Here is a 21,577-nt window from a genome sequence, read left to right on the forward strand (position 1 = left end):
GCACAACAACTTAGTAACTGGTATGCATAAAAGAAAGTACCAACAAGTAATAATGCAACCACAAAGATCAACACCATAACTTAGAGATTTATACGTGCAAAACCTCAAAGATGAAAAACCACGATGGGATTGGTGACTGACAATATCTATACACTGATTAGATGAATAAATATTACATATAAGGGGCCTGCACATGCAAGAAGGCACACTGCCTAGAGTGCACTACTCATCACAAAAGGAGCCTCACTGACTACAAGAAATATTCAGACTACAATCTAGAAATAAGATTGAACTGCAAGAATAGCATCTCTTATGCTTGAGTACAGTTTCGGTTAAGCTCAATACCGGAGGTCTTTGGTGCAGGAGCGCCTAACACAAAGGTACAAAAGGAGTCTATAAGAGGATAAAAATCAATTCATAAGTATATTCAATTACATTTTCATTTGTAATGTCATTTTGAGTCAATATGAATCAATATGTAAGGCTAAAAGAGCCCATTGTAATGAGTTGTCCAAATTGTCCCAATAAGGTCTTGAATTAGTCATTTAGTAATATTTGTATAAAATAACCTTGGAGGGATAAAATTATGACAAAAATACATTATTATTCCATCCTAATATGTTTTGAAGGTTTAAAGTCATTTGAGTCAAAAGTTGTAAAATGCAACTTTTCAAAAGTTGTAAAAGGATCAAAATGGGAAGTTGTATGGTTATAAGAGGAAGTTGGGTAGTTGTAACTTCCATGTGAAGATGAAAAGGCTATAAAACATATTTAATGGTCATTCATAAGGGTAGGTAAAAGTTGGAGAAGGAATTGGAAAGCATTGGAAACATTTCGGTATCATACTTTCATTGTTTCAATCTCTTGTTTTGTGGTCTTGAAAGTTTTTCCTCTTGTTTCCAGGCCTTGTGCGGCCATGTACAACCTAGAAACAAGTGTATTTATATCATGATAGTGTAGTATAATGAATAATATTTCCATTTCTTTTGGTTTGAGTTGATTTCATGCATTTTTGAGAAAGTTATGATAGTTTTGGTGAAAACCATTTGGAACTACCCAAAACCCTGATTCACTGCGACCAGTTTTGGAAAAACCATCATAACTTTGGATTTAACAGTTGGATCTTTCTATAATTTGGAGAAAAGTTTTATAACTAGCATTTCTAGAAACGGACCAGAGCAATGGTCTAGTTGATTAACATTTTAAGAGTTATTAATGAATGTTCATGACTGCAATTTCATGACCAGAATAGAGTAAATTTCATAGTTTGGACAAATTCTTGGTTTTCATTTGCAAGAAATGAATAGATGAAGGGTTTAAATGATTTATCTTTAATGCATGATATATGGATCTAAAATCATCATGGATTGATATATATGGAGAAGATTTGATAATGGTTATTTGTTTGATGATTTTGTTGGGAAATATATGACAATGCCTCTAACATGTTGGAAGATTTGTGTTGATGATTGAACTTCACGAATGATTTGAGGTTCTTGGTTGGATTTTCATGATGCTCTGCATCAGTCTTAAACCTCTCACACAAACCCAATTTGATCACCTATGATCGACCAATCCTCTACATATGATTACAACTTTATTCACACACAAAAAATCCCATAACCATCCATGACCATCCTATGATCTACAAAGAGATCTTACATCATATTTATAGAAACCCATGACCTAAAAAATTAGGTCGGCCATCTAAAATATAACACAATAATTTCATTACATAAACTCGTAAACCAATGATAACCCAAGTCGGCCTAAGACCAACACAACATTATCCAAACAATAAATCCAACCAGTAATGCATCGGGAGCATCCACCAACACATTACATAAACTCCATAACCTAGGAGAATAACACAGAATAGCATCAGACCTAAAATAGGTCGCCATAAGCCAAATGCAACACCACCGATCAACTAGAACATGAACATGATAACCATCAACATCCCGAGAACCTTCTAGAAGTTGCACCAACACCACTTATTGAATCCATCAAAAGATCTTCAACAAAGTTATGTCAGTAAAACCCTTACTGGTAACCAGAAGGCTTACTAGAACATATGATAGCTTCCAGATCACCAAATCCTGAATCAACTGAATGTGACACACACATGAATGACTGAACCAAACCATTTCCACCAATCTGAACATACTGAAGAATACTAGAGATAGTCTCCTGATCATCATCACAATCCAACCACTCTAGCAAAACCCGGTCGACAACCAAACAAGCTAGTGTTTACATCAATGACAAACATCAATGCAACACATAATCAATTCCTCCAAATTGCCAACATGGCCTTCTTCATTGAATGGGAAAATATTTAGCCTATAATAAAATTACTAGATAGTCCTAGGTAGAGAAGCATTAGGGACCTAATCTTTGGATTAGACAATTATCAAAAGGCTTATTTATAATCTAGTATGAATCAAATGAAGAATAGAAATTTATTGCCTTAGAACCTTAAATAATGGATAGTATACGATTTAACATAAAATACTAGATTGTAAACAAAAATAGTTAAAAAAGCTATATCCCACGCACTAATGTGGATCTATACCTTGAGGGATTGTGTAGCATAGGGTATCTAGACTCATGAAGGTAAGTCTTTGTCCTTCTACTTCGCTCTATAAACTAAGTTTCAATCACTTGCATGAAAAAAATTACATCTTTGGCATGCTAGTGTCCAAGTTTCACACTTGTGTCTAGATTGGGTGCCAATGTCCAATCTAGGTGCTAGGTTCTAGGACTAACACTAATGTCCTAAAAAAGCTCTAGCATCTAGGGGATTTTGTATGAAATTCTATAGGGAGATACTTGATTTCCTATTTCTTATAGGAAAACTAATGAAACTTGTGTATTATGATTTTAGGTCCCTCCCATGATGTGCAAGCATAATAGTTGGTATGTGTGCACATTACTATATGGTTACATCAATATGTTAACAAGTGTAGAGATGGGATTCCTCAAGGATATGAATGACATGAGTATTCATGGTGTCCACAATTAGACTCGATGACAAGATACTAATGGTGTTGACAGAGTGGTGGGACTTAAATAAATCTACATTCCATCTTCTAATGGAGGAGATGACAATCACACTTGAGGATATGTACCAAATCTTATGACTTCCTATGCAAAGTAAAGTCGTAAAGATTGAGGAGCATCAAGACACAAAGTCCATTTGAGTGAACTAATTGTACTAAATCACTTGAGCTGTATTAGATGATACCATAGGATGTATATGCCAATGATTGTTGTTATAGGATGTTGATGACATATCATTGTTGTTGTAATGAAGGAAAATAGATGTTTATAAGTTTAGGCATGCAAAATGGACCTATTTCCAAAAAAATGCATTAGAGAGGGACCTCAATAGATTCAACCTCCTTTGTATGAAAAGGGTTGAATACTAGTTGGATTTCGCTCCTTATTTTGTGGGTGTTGAATTGGATACTAGAAATATAAAAATGAATGCTACATCTAGGGCTTAAGATGAAAAATTGAAATAATTTATCATAAACAGACAGTTGCAGATTTTATATGAAGATGTAACTACATGTCTAAGACAACGAAGATGGATGGAACCTATGACTGGAAACTAGGCCTATAAAATTGAGACAAAGTATCTTTGAGAAAATCTATCCCTCTAATGTTGGATGTGGACACAATTAATTGATCTAAAACTATAATGTTGCTCAAAGTCTACCCTAGATGATTCACAATAAATTCATCACACAATGTAGTGTGGAGTGAATATGTTCTTTGCATTTTGCACCTACAAAATCTAGATCTGATCATATTTGTCTACTCTGCCTAATTTCAAATTTACAACTCCTAAACCTATCACTTGCACACAAAAAAGAAGAGAAAAGATGTTGAGAATAGGGGTTTTTCTAATTTAAACCCCAAGTCTAGAATTAACCATTTAATTGAAATTGAAATTGATATGTAATGGAAATATAAAGCATTCCTTTTGAAGATAGAGGCTAGACCTGAATTGAAATGTTGGAATTGGATTATAATACCATGATAAGTTTTCATTTGAAGTCTTCATGCAAGGTTGATGTTTTCATGTAGGATGTATGATGTCTTCATAGAATTTAATCATGAGTGTCATCTTGAATGCTTGAATCATGAATAATTGACCTCACCTTCAATGCCTTGAGTATGATAGATTATTTTCTCACTTGAATTGAATGTTTTTCTTGAGAAATTGAATTGTAAACTTAGGGAGATATTTGTTTGAATGAGGAGGTGAGGCTTTCTTTTATACCCCACTACATCAAACATGTTTTAAATTTTGAGACCAGATGACATGGGAAGGGAATTCCCACTCACTTTTTATGACCATTATCGGGGCCAAAACTGGGCTCCTTTTGTTGAGAATATGGCATCCAAGCACCACTATCCTAGGACAATGGCACCTAGAGAACCTTTTTCTATCCAATCATGGCTTAAAACAAAGGTCCATAGACCAAAAGGTAGGCAAATTTTGAGAATTGAAGTTTGTGTGAGCATAATTGAACATAGTAAAAGCACGAAAGGCTAGAATACCAAAGTGGGGATGAAAATTGTATTGGGATACAATTAGCAAGGCTGCAGTTGTATTCTAATATGATCACTACCATTGTACTCATAGTAGCAATGGATGGATGAGATGTGCAACTTCAAAAGGACCTTATTCATACTATCTAAGAGATGGAAGACCACAAGACTGTGTTTTCATGGGAGTGGAGCATGATAGGACACCTATATCATGATCTAGATAGGTAAATGCATTGTGAGGTCTATAGCTTGATGACTTGCACACTTTTTCAAGTGCATGAGCCTTTGAGCATAACAAATTTACACAATCTATGAGATATCCCATAGATTTGATAGGGACATGCCTTTAGGAACTTACTACACATTGAAAATAACATGGTAGTTCAGGGATCTCTTGTACTAGTAAGTCAAGTTTGGTAGAATAAGGTCAAGAAACATCAAGTGGAGACAGTAAAAAGTATTGGCCAAGCTAGACTTGGTAGATGAGATGTATGTAGTGGGATTGACTCTTTGTCAGTCATGTAGAGAATATTATTGAGCCAATTTATCAGTGCAAGCAAAAACAACAACACAAATCTGATCACCACTTTAATCAATTTGAAACTTAACAACCATGCAAGAAAAATAACCACATAAACTAACACTTAATAAAGTATGCACAACATAACACAATGTTTTTCATGTGGAAACCCAAATGGGAAAAAACATGGTGGAATTAGTACCCACATGATCCACTAACTGCAGTATAAGGATCAGACCGGTTAAGGTCATACAACAATGATGCCCGATTAAGAGCGGACCCTATTAGGAGTCACCCGATCAAGGGATTTACAATATGAGCTCTGTTAGAAACTTTTCCCTATTAGGAGCAACCTCGCTAGAGGATTTAAACCCAAATTAATGAGCTACCCGGTTAAGGGATTTAGACTGTTGTAACTGTTAGGAAACAACAGGTAGTTGATTTGCATATAGCACCTTTGTACCTGATAAGATCTGCTTATGTTCTACAACTAACATTAATTAAACATCAATACAGAGCTTCACCTTCCACCGCACAATCAAATCTTCAATCTAGATCCTTCATCTGATACATCATCACACAATATTCATCCTTTTATAAATAGCTCTGCTAAGTCAACAAACAACCTTGGAACAATTTCCTAGGTTCAATATATCTGTTCGATCTTGCTTAAGACGCTTTACTTATGTCGGCCACAAATATAAATAAAGCATTATATCTACTAGTTTTACTGATTTAAGTGATTCCGCTCTACCAGTTAACTGTTCTTCCTGATTGACTATACAATACATTATAACTCGCTCCAAACTTAGAATCTACCAATGTGGTTCTAGAAATAAACTCCTACCATTGTCATAAACATTCACTCTAAACTGCAATACTTGACTCTTCACTGATTTCCCATACCGGTCGCTTGATATTAACATTGTACTTCTTTACCAGTTCACTGTTTAACTGCTTCTACTACCGGTTCATCTTTACCAGTTCGACTAAGTGACTTAGATGACTGACAAAACATGGTTGCCACCAATGACAACACAAAACAAGTCATCAATCAACCTATTACAAAATTGTCTAAGTGTCACATTACAAAAATTATGCCTCAAAACTCCCCCTTAGCAATTACATGTCGTATACTACTACCCTTTACAAAATTTTCATACTACTGGTCCCCCTTTGATAGCAATGACAAAGGTAAGAAAATGCATGTGAAAAATAAATACAACAGACCAAAATTTGTATTTACCGATGCAAAATGTATAAGAGTTCAATAGTTTACATATTACATTTTGAGAAAATGTCATCAAAATTACTCTTCAAAGCCTGTAAGTCATTATCCCATGTTTCCAAAAGTGTGGATGTGATCCCAATGTGTGTACAAATCTATTGTGCAAGATCTTCCATGGCATCTAGAGTGCTCATCTCCGGTGTCAACAAAATTTCCTTTGTTTTCTTATATCCTCTCTGCAAAATTTGTAACTTGGGAACAATATGTGTCTATAACTCTTGTAGAGTTGCAGTCCTCTTGACCTTTTTTGCCTCATATGTCTTTAACTTATGTTGTACACTTACCATAGAACGACCAAAAACTGTAGCTGAATCATTTAGGGAATCAAATGATTACCTCATAACCTTTATTTCCTGTTGCTTTGCCTTGATTTGCTTCTCTATGTCATCAAGAAATAATGAAAAATTACAAATTGTAGACAGTACTTTACCTCTGGTCTTTAGTGCATCTTTTATCTATTCCATATTATCACTAAGACCTACCCTATCTCTATCAATTTCTTTGATCAAAATTGCAATCCTTCTCTTCTCATATTCATTCCTAGTGTTCTTGATTGCATCTTCTTCCAAGCTCGTCATCTACTCACCTTCTATTGTGACAAGTTTCTCTAGTTTGTCAATCAGCGTAGGAAGATTGGCTATATCAATCTTTGGTAATATACTGGAAAGTATATCTATTGCACTTTGAATAGTTTGTGCTTCTTTTCTTTGTGCTTTCATAATCTTTTTCTATGCCTTAGATTGCATGGAAGATGCAATCTCCATTAGCTCAGTTGGACTTAGCATATCCATGTTGATCGATCCTTGTATGCTAATAGTGTCATCCTCCTCATCTTCATCAACAATTTTCTTAGATGAGAGTGACTGGGGTGTCACTTTTTTCTCATGTACCTCTGATTTTACCTTTTCTTCTTCCTTCTTCTTTTCTTCTTTCTCTTCAGTCTTCTCCTTTTCCTTTTCATTATCCTTTACCGATGGTGCATAGGTCTGCACATCATCTATTTGTGTGTTCACCGGTGACTGGTGTTTCAGTCTTGTCTGGTTGCTCAGTAGGTTGTACATTTTTTATTTGCTCATTCACTAGTTGATCTGTTATTTCTTCATCTTTCTTTTCTTCTTCATTACTCTCTTCACATGTAGCTGTTGTTTTACCTCTCGGTAATACATTCTCTTCATCAGGAATAATGATTGGATCTTCCTTATTGCTTGTATCAAATATAATCTCATCCGATATAATATCATAAATCTTCACATTGTTAGGGAGATCTTATCCTTTTAATCTCTCTAGTTCCTCTTCTTCTTCTTCAAGAATCTATCCCAAAACTTTCTTCAAAATATCCACAATCTCATCTTGTACCGACTGGGATTCTCCAACAAGCAGTCTTGTAAGCCTTTTCTTTGATCTGAAACATGATTTTGAATCCAAAAGAATATTTTACAACTCCTCCTTTGAGGCTTCTGGTTGTAAACTTACAAGAACAAATTCAATTATTTCCTTGTCTTATTTTATTGTTTCTTGTCATCTTTCTTCTAATTTATTATACAAAGAGTTTGGAATTATCTCTTGCAACTCAATTAGGGCTTTACTGAATTTATTCATTGACAAAACAACTACATCTTCAATTTGTCTTTGTTCATCTTCACCAAAATTATCATAAAGTTTCTTTACATCAACCATAATACCATACTTCTTAATGTGGTACAATACATTTTCAAAGAGATTAAGTTTAGTTACTGGTTTCTTAACTGATTTCATAGTAGAAGCTCCAACAACCGTAGACTTATTTCCACTGGCTCTAAGTTCTTTCTTCTCACCTTCAAATTTTGTTTCCTCCTCATCTGTAGTTCTCTTTGCTTGCTCCTTCTTCCTCTTATCGGTGGCTTCCAGTGCTTTAGGTGTAGGGGGCTTGACTTCTTTCCCTTTTCTTTTGAATTGAATACTAGAAGGTTTCTCCTTTGCAATTGCGCTTCTTGTCTGTCTATCAGTACTGGTACTGGTTGGGGCACTAGAGGATTCAATGACCTTCTTCTCTTCAAACATTTCTCTAGCCTCTACAATCGCCTCTTTAGTGAATCCTTGTGAAATAGCAAATTGTTCCACTTCTTTTCTTACCTTCTTAGCAATGACCGGTTTGGCAAACTCAGAATGAACTTCTAGTGATTTCTCCTTATAACTCCCAAACCTTGTAGCACTGGAATCTATTGTGCTAACAAATGATTAGCATAGGAGATCAGAAGATCTTCTTCAACTTCATAATCCATCGGCATCACCCATGATGTCCTAGGGTCAACTGCCTCCATTTGACAAGTGTCAGTATCTACCATGAAACAGATAGTATCCTCATACCTTTTAACAACCCGTTCTGGTATCCTCTCTCTTTTATGCATTTTCTTCTAAAAAATCTTTAAAGTATCTCCACAGGACCTTATAAAATTCATTACCAATCATCTTGATACTGTTCTTGATTTGTAACATTGTCAGTGTACCTTCTATCCATTATATATCACTGATATCGGGAAAGGAGTTCTAAAAGTAGAAGAATAAACCTATGATCAGTTGCCCAAATTTAAATTTTTCCCTTTTATCCTTCTTAATGGATTCCAGATTAAATATCAATTGGGTTCTCAGTGAAGAGGGAAAAAATGAGCAAGGCAAGATTCAATGATAATATGCAAAAAAAACACATAAAACACAAAAGGACTATTTATACCTTGCCAATCTTTACCTTCTCCTTCGGATTGAGCCTTTGATGAAGCCAACAATGTGCCCCTCCTTGAATTGATTGGATTGGCTCCCTTGTTGAATATTGATGGCTCTCCAAGATTGTGCACAAGATTATGAGATGAAATGGATGAAATATTTGGCTAAGTGATGGATAAATGGAAATTTGAGTAGAGTTTAGGTGCTATGGGTGATTTCTTAGACTCAATTGGACAACATAAACTTAGCTAATTTGGAGATGTGAAATAAGGGGATGGTGTCCTCAATTTATAGGAGAAGAGGAGAAGAAATGGAGGGCTAGGATTGATCCAAGATGAAGGGTCGGGATTGCATGTGAGCCCACACATGGCCCAAGAGGAGATGACAAGACAAGTGTGGAGGCCAAGAGATATGCCATTAAGGTCTTTCTTGTCTCCATACTCCTCAAGGTTCATTGCGAAGAATTCCCAATGTACCTAGGGAAGAGAAAGGAATAAAATATTCCTTGAGAGATGGGGATGTGGAATTAAAAATTCCTCAAAAAAGATAATCATAGGGTTTGGAGGAATAAAGAGGAATTAAAAATTCCTTGGAGGAAGAGATGTCTAGAGGAATGTGATATTTTTTAAAATCTCACATTCACCTAGGAAAGGAGAATTTAAGGAAGGTGGTTGGATGGAAGAGACAAGGAGTTGACTTTGTGGCTAATCATGAGGATTAGCCACTAGCAACTCATTAGGAGAGGGAATAGAAGAATGATTACGTGGGATTAGGGAAAATGGGATTTGTAGGAGGATTTGACTAGGAGAGAAAATGAGTGGAGGGAATTAAAAATTAGAAGAATAATGATAAGTGAGATTAGGGATGCTTCTAGAAGAATTCATTAGGTTAATGATGGATTAGGAAAAGGTGATTTGTAGGAATCACCTTGATCAATTAATTAATTAAGATTAATTAATTAAAGGGTGGATTTGGAGAGAATTAATTTTAGGGATTTTTGGAAGAATAAAGGTAGATTGATTTATTAAATAAATCAATCACTAGACTATAGTGAAAATATTAATTATATTTAATTAATATTGAGAAACTATAGGGATTGGCATAATTAATAAATTAATTATGCGAGGAAATTAAATGAATAATTAATTTAAGTGTCTACATTTTTCCCCTGTTTTACGCAGCAACAAATCTGGCGATGGGTAAAAGATAGAAGCAAAAAGATGCCCCAGCATAAAACATGGGTGGTGTATGCCCCCTCGAGAATTTTTTAGAAAATTGATGGAAAATTCTCGAAAAGAAGAAGAAAGAAGAAGGGATGACAAATGAACAAAAAAGAAAGATAGAGGGGATAGAGAAAATAGAAGAGGAGATACAAGGAGGGAGAATACGAAGGTAATGGGCCCACAAGGGGGTCCATATAAGCCACACAGGGCCCAATGAAGGGTCGTTGTTACACATAAGCACTGGAGCAACCTAGAGCCTAGAAGAAGGGAAGAAGAGATGGATCGCACTCCCACATGTGAGAACCACATTGAGAGAATCTGACAGTAAGAGAGACCCAAGGGATATGGACCACTGGTATGTACGACTATCCTCCTCTGTGGTTTTGTAGATTTAGGCTATACTTAAGGCTTAGATTAGGGTAAAAAGTCTAGCAAGATGGACGTGTTGATCGTCATTTCAGCACTCGTGCCTCTAGGGTAGCATGAGCACTCACGAGATGAAGGGAATAACTTGGGACTCTCAGGCAAGCACTCACATTTGGCACTGGCACTCGCGTTGGGGATAGTTAGGGTTAGGTTTAGGGTTGGAAAAGGATAGCGCGGCGCTCGCGCTCGCGCTAAGGAAAGTTAGGGTTAGGTGGGGGAGGGAGAAGGGGTATCACAGTATGGGTGGTCGTGCTAGGGTAGATTAGAATTAGTTCAGGGAGGGAGAAGAGTTTAGCGCGACACGTGCACTCGCGCTAGTTCAGTTAAGGGGTGTGATAGGGAGATGGAATGAGAAGTTGCTCAATAGGTCTAAATTGGTTTAATCTATCAAGTGGACCCAAAGGATATTATTTTTCTTTTGTTTTAAATTATTTTTTGCAACAACAACCTTCAACACCCACACCTCTTCTCAAAAAAGCACCCCATTGTGTGTTATGCTCCCTTGCTCAAGCTTATATTCCTCATTGTTGCTCAAATCCTCCATCATAGGTCCACACCCCAAAATTATGTCTTAACTATAAAATTTGATTTAAATTGGTCCATTGTGTGTCTTTCAACTATTTTTCTCTAGTTTGGAAGGTTCATACACCCTTGGGGCAATCGGGTTCAACTTTTAGTGAAAACAAGGCTAAAAGGGCTACTAGCCCGTGGAGGCCTAATTGGGTGAATTTTGCTTGCATAGGGAAACGATGTCCATCACCATAATGAACCTGAATTGGATGGTTTCAACAAGGTCGAATCTCAAGTATTTTTATGGTTTTGGCTCTTAAGAAGGTGGTATAATGATTGTCCACATTTTTAGGCAAGAAAAGAGGGTTTTAAGAGGGTTTTGCACATGAAACAAAGGAAGTCTCTTCTAAACCCCACATCAAGCTTATAGAATCTTGTATAAACTATACCACATCCTTTATTACACTTCTTCAACACTACCTTGCATGACATTTCATTAAACACTTGCCATACAAACAATAAAGTGACTGTTTTATGCACTGTCACTGCAATTTCACTGTTTTTACTGCACTTTGAAGGGTTAGCTCTTCTTAGAAACCTTCACCAAGGTATGAAATAACCTAAAAACACTTTATCACACTTTCCACAAGATTCCAAGGCATGAACATGTTCCTAAAGCAAGTTTGGATCCAAAAAGTCATTAAAATCCCAAAACTGGGTACTTGCAGCCAACTATAACTGAACACTTTTGCAAGGTGAAATAAAGATTGTTTGGAGCTCAAAATAAATCTAAAACTCCAAAAAAACTAGTGCAGACCTATGCCTTAAGTTTTTTCACTCAATTGAGCTTTGAGCACAAACTTGTTTGAGTCTTTGTTCACATTGCTAGCCAAATCCATCTCCAACTTGCCTAGCATGAACTCAAAAGAGCTTATTTTGCACAACCCTAGCCAAAAAATGAATTATACATGAGAAATAAAACTTGTCTAAGTCCATTCATGGGAGCCCAAACTTGGAATTAGGTAAGTTGATGCATTTTGGACGCCAAAACCCTTGATAGGGTAGTCAAAGAGCAAAAAATGAAACAATTTTACAAAACCAACTTCCAAATGCACAACCTGCAAAGAAATTACATAAAGTGCATTGAATATACACCAACATCACTATCCAAAATGTACAGTATGGAAATGATAATCCCAATACGGACTACTGTACAAAAATGAAGCTCAAAACATGAGAAAAAGTCAAAAAATTGCTGCCCTTTTGATTAATTATGATAGAAAGTACAAAAGCCAAACCTATACCAAGAAGAGGGAGGCATATAAATAGAATTTTTAGGTGGTTATCAATTCTTATACGGACATAAGGTATTTTTGTCTTCTTTTTTCAAAAAAGTGTCCAAAATGACAACTTTTGTTGCTCCAAGTGGCAATTTGAGAAACCTAACACAACCAACCTTCCAAAACCAACTAGGAATGATTAAAAACCTTTTCTAAGCATGTTTCAATGCTTTCCAAAGCATGGCTAAGCCTATAAGGCAATTTTCCACTTTTTAGCCTTATTTGGCCTAGGAGCACAAAACTGACAACCTAAACTTTAAGAAGTAAAACTTGATCTCTCAAGCACAAAATGAAATCAAACACTTACAAAATGACTAAAAACAACCTATGACAACATTCAAAACCTATTACAAGACTTACAAACACTAAAGCATGAAAATACTAAAAATGGAGAGTATAAGCAAAACTAGGTGCTCCTGCACCATACTCCCCCAAAGACAAAGAAGTCATGTGACTCTATGAGGCAGAAAAGAAAAAGGAATTCTAGACTTAGAAAACTTAGACTCATGTACCCAAGTGGTTTCTGAAAGTGGTTTATCTTTCCACTTGATGAGATGCTCCATGTACCCTTGATGGCGAGTCCTGTTGTAAACTCTTGAGTCCAACACCTTTTCAACTTGAGGAATGGATGGAGGAGGCAAAGGTAGGTTTGAAAGTGACTTGTGAACATATGAAACTCTATCATCCTCCTTAGGAAGCTAACCTTTGAATGCCACCAAATCTGAAACATTGAAATAGGAGACAAAGAAAGATCAGTACGCAAATCAATTTTATATGCATTAGGACCATACTTAGCCAATATCTTGCAAGGACCTATCCACCTCATTTGGAGCTTGCTGGGAACTCCCTTTTGCAACCTATACTTGTTCAAATGTACCATCACAAAGTTCCCAACTAAAAATTGAACATCCCTCTTTGATGCATCCACTCTAGCTTTCACTTTTTGTGAGGTTTCTTGAAGAGTCTTTCTCACTTGCTCATGAACTTCCTTCATTGATTGAGCCATGTCATCTTTTGTACCACTCTTTTTCTGCATTCTTCCAAGATCCCTTAACTCCATGAAACCCCTTGGGTGCATACCATAAACAATCTCAAAGGGACTCTTACCAGTTGACCTGTTAACACTATCATTGTATGCAAATTCTGCTTGATGGATGAGATGATCCCAACTTTGGCCATATTCCTTTGTCAAACACCTTAAGAGGTTTCCAAGAGTCCTATTGACCACCTCATTTTGGCCATTAGTCTATGGGTGATAAGCTGAACCAAAAGAAAGATTAGTACCCAATCTTTTCCACAATGTCTTCCAAAAATGGCCAAGAAACTTAACATCTCTATCAGAAACAATGCTAGAAGGTAAACCATTGATTCTAATCACTTCCTTGAAAAACAAATAGGCTATATGACTAGCATCATGTGTAGTCTTGCAAGGAATGAAGTGTGCCATTTTACTAAATCTATCCACAATCACAAAAATGCTATCAAAACTAGCTTGAGTCTTAGGTAAGCCTACTACAAAATCCATGCTAACACATTCCCAAGGCCTTGTAGGAATTGGAAGAGGATGATAAAGGCCAGCATTAGAAGTATTACCTTTTTCTTTCTAACAAACCATACATTGCTCCATATACCTTCTGAAATCTCGCTGCATTTTAGGCCAATAATAGAAATGTTGCACCAACTCCAATGTCTTGTTGAGACCAAAATGTCCACTCAAACACCCATTGTGCTTTTCTTGAATCAGATTCTCCCTCATTGAGCTTTTTGGAACACATAGCTGACCACCTTTAAACAAAAAACCACTTTGCAAAGTATAATCAGCATATTCACTATGAAAAGAATTATCAAATTCTTGGCAAACCTTATAGATGGTTGCAAAATCTTCATCATTAGGATACATTCCTTTGAAGCATTCTATGCCAATACTTTGAACCTATACTTCCTGCACTATTAGAAGCCTTCTACTCAAAGCATCTGCTACTTTATTGCATTTCCCTTTCTTGTGCTTAAGAGTAAAAGTGTATGATTGTAAGTACTCAACCCATTTAACATGCCTATGATTTAACTTGTGAATTCAAGAAACTGAAAGCCTGATTATCTGTATAAACAAAAAACTCCTTTTGAAGCAAATAATGTCTCCACTTTTTAAGTGATTGAACTAAAGAATAGAGTTCCAAATCATAGGAAGAGTACTTCTTTTTAGCATCATTCAACTTTTCTCTAAAGAAAGCTATAGGTCTATTATCCTGACTCAACATTGCACCTAATGCAATATTACTAGCATCACATTCAATAGTAAATAACTTGTCAAAACTAGGAAGTATAAGCATTGGTTGAGAAGAAACCTTGGTTTTCAAAAGTTCAAACCCCTTTATTTGCTGCATCTATCCATTGAAACTTTACCTTAGCTCCACCTTTTATAGTATCAGGCATTGGTGCACAAATTTCACTAAACCCTCTGATGAACTTCCTATAGAACTGTGCTAAACCATGAAAACTTTGAACATCACTTGTTGATTTGGGTGTAGGCCAATTAGTGATGGCTTCCACCTTGGTTTTATCCATTTTCAAATCTCCACTTGAGATCACAAAGCCAAGATAAACCAATTCATGTTTCATAAAATCACACTTTTCCAAAATGATTGTCAGTTGTTCATCATATAATCTATTCAAAATAATTTCAAGATGCTTCAAATGCTCTTCTTTAGCTTTACTGAATAATAGTATGTCATCTAAGTACACCACTACAAATTTACCAATGAAATCATGCAACACTTCATTCATGAGTCTCATGAATGTACTTGGGGCATTAGAAAGACCAAATGGCATAACTAGCCACTCATGAAAACCCTCATTTGTTTTGAAAGTTGTTTTCCATTCATCACCTTCTTTTATCCGAATCTAGTGATAACCACTCTTGAGGTCAATTTTTGTGAAATACTTGGCACCTCCCAAACAATCCATCAAATCCTCAATCCTTGGAATAGGAAATCTATACCTGATAGTGATTCTATTAATTGCTCTTGAATCTGTGCATAATCTCCACGTGCCTCCTTTCTTAGGTGCTAAGACTGCAGGTACTGCATAAGGACTTATACTTTTTCTTATCAAATTTTAATCTAGGAGTTCTTGCACTTGTCTTGCCACTTATTTGATTTGCTCAGGTGTCATCTTATAGGTTACTTTGTTTAGTAAAGAGACTCCTGGTATGAAGTCTATCTGATGGCTAATGGCTCTAGGAGGTGGTAAGGTTGCAAGTGCTCCATCCCTTATAATTTCTTTAAAGTTATAAAGTATTTGTTGCACTTCTTGTGGTATTTCAACCTTCTTCTCCTTCTTTTCTTCCTTAGGTGTCACTATGAGTGCAAATAACACTCCTTTACCCTCTTCAAGTGTGTTACTAAATTCTTTCTCATTCACTATTAAAGCATTCTGATTCTTTGAACTGTTGCCCTCTTTCTCTTCATTTATAGACTGAATTTTGTATGTAATACCATCCTTATGAAATGAGTAGGAGTTCTTTTCACCATTTTGTATGGCTTTCTTGTCAAATTGCCAAGGTCTACCAATAATTAGATGGAAAGCATCCATTGGAAGAATATCACATAAGTTCTTATCTTGATACCCCCCTATAGTGCACTCTTCCCATGTTTGTTCATTGACAAGAACATGTTGCTCCTTATTCAACCATGTGACTCTATAGGGATGTGTGTGAGGGATTCTTTCTAATTTGAGCTTCCTCACTGCTTTTTCTCAAACTATGTTATCTATGGATCCTGAATCAATGACCACCTTGCATACCTTTCCCATGATCTTGCACTTAATTCTAAACAATGACCTTCTTTGAATAGGTTCCTCCTTGATTGGCTCCTTTATCAAGACTCTTCTCATCATCAAACTCTCACCATCTTCTGATGTTAAGCTCACTTCATGAGCTTTGCTACTTGCTGCATTTTCTTCCACATAATTCACTTTTCTTTCACCTCCTTGTGATGAAGTGGGTTTCTCTGGACATCTGTAGGAAGGGTGCCCCAACTTCTAACAGTTTTAGTATTTCATGCTGGAGAAGTAGGACCCTCTTCTTGGTCTACTAGATCTACCTCTACCTGGGTTGCTAGATCCCCTTCCTCTATAGTTTCTCTTGCTATATGAATCCCCACTTTGCTCAATAAGTTTGGATTCTCCTTGGGACCTTTGATCTCCTCTTCCACCAAAACTTTCTCTATGGCCTCTACCATCTCTTCCCCTACCTCTGCCTTTGTTGCTTTGTTCTTTCTTTTTCTTATTCTTCTCTTCCACTCTGAGTGCTAATTGATAACACTTGTGAACTATTTATGGACATAACAAACTCATCTCTTCTTGTATGTTCCACTTTAATCCATTCAAATACCTTGCTACTTTTATATTCTCATCCTCTACTACCTTGGATCTCATGCATAGTTTTTGAAATTCTTCAGTGTAGCTACTGACATCTAAGTCTTTTTGGCTCAAGTTTTTTCTTTTTCTATGTAGTTGGATTTCATAGTCTTCAAGAAGATAGGTTTCTCTAATTTTGGCTACCATTGCCTTCTAGGTGGCTATTGGTTGTTTACCTTCTTTCACCCTTTCCTCTTGGATGAACTTCCACCAAGTTAAGGCTGCCCCTCTCAACCTTGATTTTTCTACTTTAACCTGTTGTGCTTTAGTTATTCCATCACATTCAAAATGGTTTTCTATGCCTTCAATCCATTCTATAAGAGCATTTGGTTCCATCTTTCGACTGAAAAGAGCCACTCCCTATAAGGTTTTAACACTCATGGCTCTAAAAGCCTTCAAGAATGGTTCTTGCTCAAGAATAGGGTCAGGTATGGGAACCTCATCTTCTATTTCCACCATTTTGCCCTTATCTCCAACCTAATCATGGACTTCTTCAGTCTTAACTTCAACTTCAACTAGTTTTGTTGCTAGCTAATCCAACCTCTCTCTGAGTGCTCTATTTTCTTTTTCTTAGTCTTTGACCATCTAGGCCAACTCAGCATTAGTCACCACGTTTTCATCTAAGGATTTTATTGATCCTAAGTCAATTTGTTTTCTCTTTTCATTTGAATCTTACTCAGGCTCTGATACCACTATGATAGGGAGATTGAATGAGAAGTTGCTCAATAGGTCTAAATTGGTTTAATCTATCAAGTGGAACCAAAGGATATTCTTTTTATTTTGTTTTCAATTAGTGTTTACAAGAACAATCTTCAACACCCACACCTCTTCTCAAACAAGCACCCCATTGTGTGTCATGCTCCCTTGCTCAAGCTTATATTCCTCACTGTTGCTCAAATCCTCCATCATAGGTCCACACCCCAAAATTATGTCTTAACTATCAAATTTGATTTAAATTGGTCCATTGTGTGTCTTTCAACTATTTTTCACTAGTTTGGAAGGTTCATACACCCTTGGGGCAATCGGGTTCAACTTTTAGTGAAAACAGGGGTAAAAGGGCTACTAGCCTGTGGAGGCCTAATTGGGTGAATTTTGCTTTCATAGGGAAACGATGTCCATCACCATCATGAAACCTAACTTGGATGGTGTCAACAAGGTCCAAGCTCAAGGATTTTTATGGTTTTGGCTCCTAAGAAGGTGGTTTAATGACTGTGCAAATTTTTAGGCAAGAAAAGAGGGTTTTAAGAGGGTTTTGCACATGAAACAAAGGAAGTCTCTTCTAAACCCCACACCAAGCTTCTAAACTCTTGTAGAACCTCCGCCACAACTTTTAGAACACTTCTTCAACACTACCCTACATGACATTTCATCAAACACTTGCCATACAAACAATAAAGTGACTGTTTTATGCACTATTTTTCCTGCACTTTGAAGGGTTAGAACTGTTAGGATTCCCACAGATACTGAGAGGGGGGGGGGGGGCGAATTAGTATCTAACCAGTGATTTGAATTTCTTAACTTAAAACATGTAGAACATATTATAATATTATATCGGTATGCAAGAAATAGTGCAATAAACAGAATTAAAAGCATCCACATGAAAAGCACACCATGACACAAGGATTTAACAAGGAAACCCGGTGTGGGAAAAACCTCTGTGGGATTTGTGACCCACAATATCCACTTACTGGCCAATAAGAGAATATTACTTACAAGAGGGGCCTGCACATGTAGGAAGGCCAACTATCTAGAGCTCACTGCTCAATGGGAAGTCTCACTGACTTACAATGTGGATTATACAAATCCAATATCTTGTACTGCTTTACAATAGCAACTATAATGCCAGATCCAGTACCGGTTTCTTCTTTATTCTTTACATAAAACCTTTACCCTATATTTCGCATAATAGGTCTGCCTAATATCTTCTTCTTTTTTGCTTCCTTTCTTACAAAATGTCTACAATGATCTCTCTTATATATAAGAGTCATTTTACAACTTGCCAAGTCGGCTTACAAAGTTTTTACAATAATAAACAAATATAATATATCAAAAATCTTGTCGGCCTTTGTGCCGGTATGCTTCCTTTCTGAGTGTTGGTGTAGAGTGCGATTTGTTGATGCCGGTGAACTAACTTGCCTATGTAATGCCTTGCCGGTGCCATAGGATTGTAAGGTTGCCATCAATGACAAAACCTTCAATCACCTACAATATCTCATTGGAGTGTGCATATGCCAACAATCTCCCCCTTTGGCATTGATGGCAACACTCATGAGAAAATTTAAAAGTGTTTCCAAAACTTTAATCCAAAATTTTTTCCAAAAATATGTTACCAAAAAATATAAGAACTCCCCTTGAGTAAATAAGTCTTTTGCAGGTTATTTTCTCATACTACTACTCCCCCTTTGGCATCAATGACAAAGGTTGTGAAGGTGTCATCTCAACCTTGTAACTGGGTAGTTACAATTTGAAATAGATCTGCCAAAATCAAGTTTATACTCTCTATAAACTTCTTACCACCTCTTATTGTTGTCTCTATTCTTTTAACTATACCGGTGAGGTGCTGCATATGCTCTACCGGTGTTTTCTGTCCCTATATCAGTGCCTCAGATATTTCCTTCCACAATGATGCTAGATAGTCCAATCTAGACTCAGTTTTAGTCTTAGATGCTTTGCCTTATTCACTATTCTCTCCTTTTCTCTTTTTAATTTAAGTAACTCTTCCTCAAAATTTGTTATCCTTTGCTCAAAAACTGATAATGTATCAGGTGAGTTAACAAAATTATTAGCAAGTTTATTGATTTCATCTTGTACCTTGCTTACTTTCTTATCTATGTCTACTATCAAAAATTTTGTCTTACAGGTGTCTTTATATAGAGTTTTGTATTCCTTTAACAAGTTACATAGTTCTGGTAGAAGTGTGTCAAAATCCCTAGTACACTTATTTATCTGATCTTCAAAGAATTTCTGTTTTTCAGTTTCTACCTTGTCCTTCAAAGTCTCTTCCTTTATTTTCTCAATAGTCACTGTGTTCTCAGTGATGTATTTACACAAAGTATCAAGTTGTTCTAAAGAATCTTTATTGTCTATGTTACAGTTAGGAGCAATTACCTTCAAAATTGGGATTGTGTCATCTATAGCTTTATAAGCATGTGAGCTACAATTTGTTATCCTTTTGATTGAATCCAAAAGTACTTCAGTTACATTTGTTGATTTGTGGCCTGCTGAGGAGGAACCAACATTCTGAATTCCGCCGGTGGAGGAAGTAACCAAGCTTGTTGTGACCTCTGGTAGGTCTGTTTGTGTTTGCATTTCCTTAAGAAATGGTTTGTGTACTTCTCCTATTGTCTGTTGTACTGTTTCCTCATGACTTTGTTCGTGTACCTGTTCCGGAGCTTGTTCTTGTTGTTGTTGCTTTCTTGTTTCTCTGTTTGTTGCACTGTCTCAGTCTGAGTTTCTACCTATTGCTCTTTGTCATTTGCTGGTTTCTCTTGTGTGTTATCAGTTTGCTCAGCTACCGGTGGCTCACTAGCCATGTCTATCTTACCAGTTGTATCTTTATCTACCACAATGTTGATCTTTTGTGTATCAACATCTACTGTGTATAAGACTTCATGATTAGGATTGACATCCTCTACATCCATACTTTCAACTGCCAGTTGATCTTCTGTAGTAATTGTTGTTACCGGTGATGTAAAAGGAGGTGGGGGTAAGTGGTCTTTTACTTTGATACTCGAAGGTCCACCAACATTTCCTTTTCCTTTGTCTCTCTCCTTCTGATATACCTTTATTGGTTTGGGGTTCCTGTATTCTTCATGTTTTTCTTTCTCAACAAGAAATATGTCCCATGCATTTTTTGTTTCTTCAGTTATCTCATTAACTCTTCCAACCATTAAAGCAATATGCTGGTGTGCAGTAGAGAATACTGACCGGTTTGCTTCAGCAATTAAGTCATCTATCTCCTTAGGTGAGTTTACTAGATAAACAACTAGTAACTTTTCAATTTTGATTTTCTTATCAAGCTCTATAACAACTTGTCTTCTTGCTTCCAGTATTTTGAACAGTTCATCTAGTACTTCATCTACAACTTCCATAAAAAATTTCTTATAAATGTCCATATGCAATATAACACTGTTTTCTACTTGTTCTTTTTCATCTGCAGTCAGAGTGTCATACAATTTCTCTATATTCTTCAGTTTCCCTTCCTCTGTAATTTCATTCAATAGTATGTCAAGAGGGGCCAAATTTTGTTTTGTTCTCTTCTTCTTCTTGGGTGTCAGTTTCTTCTTTGGTGTAGTCTTTTTAACCGGAGATCTCACTACTTGTTGTTTCTATCTTGTCCTCCTAGGTGAGGGTGTGGTTGCCCATGAGGGATCTCTTTTCCTTACAACTCTTTTGAAAGTTGTAGGCATGTCACTCTCCGAAGAAGTACCTACCGATGATAGGTGAGTCTCGGGCTATAGAGTTCCTAACTCATCCTCAGTGATACCGGTTTTCTTTAATACATCTTCTTTAATAGCCTTTGCCTGTTTAGAATCTCTTCTCACAACCGCCTCAACCTTTTTCACTCTCTTCTTAGATTGTATTTGTTTTT

The 21,577-nt window shown here is 36.4% G+C and overlaps 1 protein-coding gene across 1 annotated transcript in view; it reads right to left on the minus strand.

The window, feature by feature from the left end:
• Nucleotides 1-7,889: 7,889 nt before the first annotated feature.
• The window catches only part of LOC131876670 (uncharacterized), a 91,042-nt gene continuing 77,354 nt past the window's right edge, over nt 7,890-21,577 (minus strand). Inside the window, exon 2 of the mRNA XM_059222113.1 lies at nt 7,890-8,569. Within this exon, the coding sequence (XP_059078096.1) occupies nt 7,890-8,569 (680 nt within the window). The remainder of the gene's footprint in view (nt 8,570-21,577) is intronic.

This window comes from Cryptomeria japonica, chromosome 6, assembly GCF_030272615.1.
Source record: "Cryptomeria japonica chromosome 6, Sugi_1.0, whole genome shotgun sequence".
Classification (NCBI taxonomy): domain Eukaryota; kingdom Viridiplantae; phylum Streptophyta; class Pinopsida; order Cupressales; family Cupressaceae; genus Cryptomeria; species Cryptomeria japonica.